Raw genomic sequence first — 6,251 nt, forward strand, 5'->3', positions numbered from 1 at the left:
AGAAACTCACACCTCTCTCTTGAAAGCTACTACACCCTGTCGCTTTCTCTGCCACTCGTTTTCTTGGGTTTTGTTTTCTTTTCAATCTTTTCTACATTCTTAATTATTTTTTCTTCTTTTCTCTCTTAGCTTTAGCACAAGCCACAGGTCGATAAGCCTAAAAAAGGAAGGGGGGAAGAGACTTTGAAAGATCAACTCTTTACTCTTCATGGTCATCTATGCCTATATCTTTCTTTCTCTTGGTTCTAAAGTCGAACACATTATACGCTTTTCTTACCCTTTTTTTTTCAACTTGTTTTTTGCTCTCTGTCCTGTTCAAGCCTTTGAAGACAAAAGCTATACTCTTTATCTTTCTCTTTCAAGACTATTGATCAAATTGTTGTCAGGAATCTAATGGCTTCCCCTTCTTCTTCTTCTGCTGCTGCTGCTTCTGTTTCTGTTTCTGTTTCTTGTCCTTCTCTATCCTCAGCAATTTTTGTGTAAACTGTTTTGATTTCCAATTCTTGCCTTTGTTTATACTTCAACCTGCGGCCGTTTCCTTCCCGCTTCTTTTTTATTATCTTTTTCCAGCTACTTGAAAGCCTGGAGGTTACCAAAAGACTGGACTTTTGCCTCTTCTGTGCTTGATTTCTTGCTTCTCTCAGGTACCCATCATTAAATTTGTGCTCTTTTTGCAGCTTTTTTCTTTCAAAAAAAAAAAAAAAAGAACTCGTGACTTGCAAAAAATTTGTGTAAATTTTATGGGTTATTTTAAGCTTCTTGATCTTGCAATAAAAAACTGTTTTTGTAAAAGAAAAGCACACTATTAAAGCTATCTCAAACAGTAACAATCAGCTACACATGTGGTTCTCCTTAGTCCTTGCTACTAGAATAAAGTTGTGTTGCCAACTTTTTGTCAAGAAAAATCTCCTCGAATTATTAAAGAACCTTTACACATATTAGAAAATAATCATGTCTGAGATAACTTTCAGTTCTTAGATGCCGTAAGCCAGTCATGCTTGGCCTATAATCAGCTTGTTTAACGGTGTAATGGTATATTTTGTCCATAAATGAACTAATATTTTTAGGAAGCAAAAAAGATTTGTGAATTATTTCTTCAACAAAAAGAAAAATATTCAAGGCTGCTTCTGACTGGGACGAGTGTGCTAACTAGCATGATGTGACAAGTATCCATTCTATGAATAGCATTAAAATTGCACTTTATTGTTTAAGTGCAATGTCAAATATGGCCATTTTTCCTGCGTTTCCCTCAAATTGTTTATTGGAAATTTCTTCTCTGACACACCGAGTCCATTAGGATGGATATTTTGTCATGTAACTTAGAAGATAAAGTGAAGAGTATCTCTTCAAATTGATCTCCTAAGAAACCATTTTATTTTGCACATGAATTCTTTTCCCATGCATATTCTTCTTCCCCTTATGAAAATTTACTCTTGTTTCTTGGTTTTGTTAGTGTAATGGTTTGCTAGGTGGATCACCTGGAGAAGAATTTGGTTCGCAGGGAGAGAGAGAGAAAAAAAAATTCTTACAAGACAAGGATGTTCTATGGGCTACAATCTTAAGACAACTTGGAGATTAGCTGAATTGGAAAACCAAAACATTCCTCACATTGCTCAGAAATTAGGGACAACCTGTAGCTCAGGGCTGCATCAGGCTCCAGGGCATTGCTCAGTGGACTTGAAATTAGGGAATTCAGGTGATTTAGAGGACAAGTTGATGGAGAAATTTGCAGGTCCAGGGGAGTCTTTAATGGAATCATCATCATCAGGAACATCAAAAAGAGTTCGGACACCTGTCAATGGAACCCAAGTTCCTTTGTGCTTGGTTGATGGGTGCACTTCAGATCTTAGCAAATGCAGGGACTATCATCGACGGCATAAAGTTTGTGAGATCCACTCCAAGACCCCCAAGGTTTTCATTAAAGGTCAAGAGCAGCGATTTTGCCAGCAGTGCAGCAGGTAAGAACTTAAACTCAACTTAAACTCTTTGAAGTCAGAATTCTTTGATTTTAATTGTTTCTCAGCTGCAGTTTTAGCTTCATTACCCTTGTTTAGATTATAAGAGTTCTCTAAGATCTTAAATTGCTGAGTCTTGACATATTCCATTAGATTCACACTATGTGAACAAACTTGTATTAGCTCTATTAGCTTCTAATTGTAGTTCAGGCATTCTTAGCACTACTTGTGCAACTTTTCTGAGCCTCTGCAACTGATTGACTTTGATATGATTATGAAAAATGATGCTGCAAATGAATACTTTGCCATTAAAGAGAAGACCAGAAGCTCACGATCATGGTCTTCAAAGAGGTGCATTTCCTCGAGTAGTTTCAGTTTGATTCCTGCTCTTTTCATGCATTTTTTTTTTTGGCATTTACCTAGGTTTAATAGCACAAATATAATTGTAATCTGTGAATAGTATGATAATAATAGTTGGTCTAAAGCGCAAAAACAAAACTTTGTCGTCAAAATTTCAGATAATTGATTGTATGCTGCTTGGTTAAAATGCACAGGAGCAAGTAATGGAAGAAGAATCTTAATTTTCCTTATCTGAATGTTTCTTAATCAGACCCTCTTAATGTGCCTTTGGCTGGGGCATGACATATTACTACTCATCCCCCAAAGATGATCTTTTGCCTGCAAAATATTTCTTCAGCAGTTCTAAAATTTCGATTGCTCTGAATGCCTCTATAACAATAGGTTCCATTCCTTGGGGGAGTTTGATGAGGGAAAGCGAAGCTGCAGGAAACGCCTTGATGGACATAATCGGCGTCGAAGGAAGCCTCCGCCTGATTCTCTGTCTGTAAATTCTGCAACGTTGTTTTCCAATCACCAAGGTTCGATTTTCTGACTTTAAGAAATTTCTGTTGTTTGGTCATCCTTTTCTTTCCTGTTCAGTGATTTCTCCTCTTTAACCATCTAATTGAGAAGAAGGTTTTTTTTTCCTCTAATTATTTTTATAAATAAGAGAAAGAGGTGTTGAGCGTTGCTGAAGTAAGCAAAACTACATCACAGGTACTAGATATTTGCAGTTTGGTGGCTTCCAAATGTTTTCTGCTGGTTCTGAAAGCTCTGCATGGACTGAGGCAGCCAAACCCGATAATGGTCCAATGCTTTACGCAAGTCAATTCTCAGTGAGCCACAGCAGCGGAAGAAACCTGTTTCCTGGCTCCTTATCTCAGGGCTACAGAAGTGCAAAGCAGTTCCCATTCTTACAATGCACTAGTTCTACACTGCCTGGAGAATCTGTCTGTCAGAATATTATTGACACTGATTCCATATTAGACAGTAGCCAAAAAATGTTCTCTGGTGGATCTAATCGAGTCGTTGACTCGAACCGTGCTCTCTCTCTTCTGTCATCTCCATCAGCTGAGACTCAGGAGATTGGCTTGAGCCACATGGTGCAGCCTGACTTGAAACCCCCAGCTCAGTCCCTGATTCCAAGCCTGAACTTTAGCTTTTCTGGAATGGAAAATGGGTCTGTTGATTCTGTTTTGGTATCTGATGGAAGTAGCAATGCCAATCTCCATGGCCAGGCTATGTTTCAAATTGGACCGGATGAGTCATCTACAAGCGGATCTCTTCAGACACTTTCCTTCTCTTGGGAGTGATGGCACCATTCTCTACTCTTGTGATCAGATACTTTAAAATAGAAAAATAAAAGGACTTAGATGTCCTAAACCGTTGGAGTTTTGAGATTTCTATGATGATTCCGAATGTGCAGATCCTACTCAGACAACTGTATTCTGTGCATGTGTTTTCTCCTATATTTTCCCTGTTCTTTTTGCTGTTCTTCAAATATTGAACTTCAAATGTTGTAAGACGAATGCATCTTCTGAAGAAAATAAGTGAATCATTGCCATCCAGTGCTAATAGTTTCTTCTAAACTTATAATGGGATTTTTTTTGGTGGGCAAACTTGCAAGTTTAAGGCTATAGGACCTGAATAAAGATGACAGATTCAAGCCATACCAGCAAATAGTTAAAGAACAGGAAAAACAAAAATAGAGTTCTTTGCAAATGGACAGGCCAATGGAGGTGTGGTCAAAGGGATGAAGCTGAGAACCTCTGAAATATTCCATTGTTTTAACTCATGTGCTAAATTGTGAATTCTCTTGTCCATATCCATCCTTAAGTTTCTGGATTGAGTTAATAGCATAACATCTTTTAACAAGAGAAATATAACGATCAAAGTTCTCATTCATTTGCATCCTCCATCTTTGAGAATGTGAAACTTTGATTATTGACACAAGCTATGGCCTGTGGGGCAACAATGAGAGTTGTCTAGTTTCAACATCAGTGGGTCAAGGAGTTGCCTGTGGAGCTTTGCTTTCAATTAAGCATGATAGGCACTTGCAGCTTCATTGAATAGCAATTGTCTTTTTCTCATTTAATTCCTCCACATGCAATTGCAGTTGTTTGTTTCTTGCATCCTGCCCATTGGTAAGCTGCTCGTCATACTAATAATTGCTCCAAATTCGTACAATTTTAGTTGTCCTTCTTCATTTCATCATCATATCACTTCATTGTTTCTTTTTAACAAGTCTTAATTGTATTATTGTAATAATTTTCTAAGAAAATGCTAAGCATTAGGGTAATATCTATAGATATCCCTTGAAAATAGTTAAACCTAATGATTGATTTATAGATATCTATCGAAAATAAATCAGATTTAACTCACTTAAAAACTGATTAGAAAAAAAAAAAAAAAAAAAAAAAAAAAGAGGAGAGTCTATATATCAGCCAATTTCAAATTAATATGTCGAATGCTGTAATATATTGATAAAAAGGCTTGAAGCCTACGGTATACATAAAACAAGCAAGTTATATAAAACCAAATAAGACAAAGGCCCAAACACATAAAAAAACTCAAGTCCAGCTCAAAATATAGAAACCCTAGCTTGCAAGATGGTAGAAAGTCACATTTGGTCACCTCAGGTGAGGTTGAGAAGTCACCGGAAAGCTGAAAACACAAGAAGCATCGGGCCTTTAGACACTCAAGCAGCAACCAACCCAAACCAGACTCCTTAAGGACTGTAGAAGCCACAAAGATCTTAGTCCAAATGTCGCCTCAGCTGAGGAAGAAGATGTAAAAGGAGAGCTTGCCGGCAATACTCATGCCAAAGGTCAACCGCTCATACAGAAGAGACGACAATGAAACCCAAGGTCCTACATATTCGAGCTAAAAGGAGATCCTTCCACAATCAAAATAGATGTGCTACATACTGGAGCTTAACAAGTGGCGAGGGTGAGCAAACCTCATTCTTCCGGTGCATGTAGTTACAAACACTTCAAGCACCCTACGTGACAACAAACCCAAAGGAAGGACAGAAAAAACGACCAAAAGGCAGATTAAATAGAACATTTCATGATTTTCAAAGATCAATATAAACTTTTCACTTCAAAATATTTATTCATTAAAAAGAAAATCTGCAACTATTTCTACTTGGGAATCATTTCTTGTTTCCCTAAACTCAGACTTGAATAGTTAGCAATGGCATCTATACTTGAATGATCTGTCTAACATAGAGTTCTTGGATAAAATGCATGAAAAATTTAACTTTCAGTTTTGCTTCCAAGTATATGAATAAACTCCCATTAGAATATGCATATTTTATTTGCTGTAAAAAATATGCTAAATGGTTATAAGAGAATAAATCAAATATTGGAGACGAAGTTGTAAATTAATTTGATTTATTATATAATAGCTGCTAAGATTTTAAGTTGTTACACCATTTAATCTCAATTATATCTCTTGTTTTCTTCCACTCGAAACTGATAACAACTCCACCATGAAATGAAAGGCAAGAGAAAATTATATCACATGCAAAGACGTGGAGAATAGAACTGAGAGGCTTGGTTATTCATATGTATAGGACATATTCCAAAGGTTGACTGATGATGCCCATATTATATGTCCAAATCAATACAAGTTTTCAATCAATCAAAACAAGAATTAAGAATATATCTTACAGCAAAGACAACGCTTACTAAGATAAGTTTATGCATCGAAGGAGATGCTCTTACTAGGGAATTATTAGAAAGAGGTATCCCAAATATTGATTTATTTTTTTTTTGTTAATATTGGCTCCAAACTGATAATCTTGGAGACGATTTTGACACCACTGAGTTTTAAAACACAGACACAAATGTATTTATTTTATTTTCAAAGTTCAGCAAGGTCAACTTTTCAAAAAAAAAGAAAAAAAAATTTGGGTTTCCCATGAAACAATTTGACTTAATTACATGAATTATT

The 6,251-nt window shown here is 36.3% G+C and overlaps 1 protein-coding gene across 1 annotated transcript; it reads left to right on the forward strand.

Moving 5' to 3' along the window:
• Nucleotides 1-3,862, forward strand: LOC110628587 (squamosa promoter-binding-like protein 16). Its single transcript, XM_021775333.2, has 4 exons — nt 1-644; nt 1,454-1,958; nt 2,697-2,833; nt 3,012-3,862. Exons 2-4 carry the CDS (start codon nt 1,546-1,548, stop codon nt 3,605-3,607), a joined length of 1,146 nt encoding a protein of 381 aa, XP_021631025.1. The 5' UTR covers nt 1-644; nt 1,454-1,545; the 3' UTR covers nt 3,608-3,862.
• Nucleotides 3,863-6,251: the final 2,389 nt, after the last annotated feature.

This window comes from Manihot esculenta, chromosome 12 (genome assembly GCF_001659605.2).
Source record: "Manihot esculenta cultivar AM560-2 chromosome 12, M.esculenta_v8, whole genome shotgun sequence".
Lineage (NCBI taxonomy): Eukaryota > Viridiplantae > Streptophyta > Magnoliopsida > Malpighiales > Euphorbiaceae > Manihot > Manihot esculenta.

Bases quoted from the DNA above. Each gene is read 5' to 3' on its own strand.
- LOC110628587 (XM_021775333.2), top strand. From the start codon at position 1,546: ATGGGCTACAATCTTAAGACAACTTGGAGATTAGCTGAATTGGAAAAC. The intron at 1,959-2,696 runs GTAAGAACTTAA...CTATAACAATAG, and splicing joins TTTTGCCAGCAGTGCAGCAG to GTTCCATTCCTTGGGGGAGT. The intron at 2,834-3,011 runs GTTCGATTTTCT...ACTACATCACAG, and splicing joins GTTGTTTTCCAATCACCAAG to GTACTAGATATTTGCAGTTT.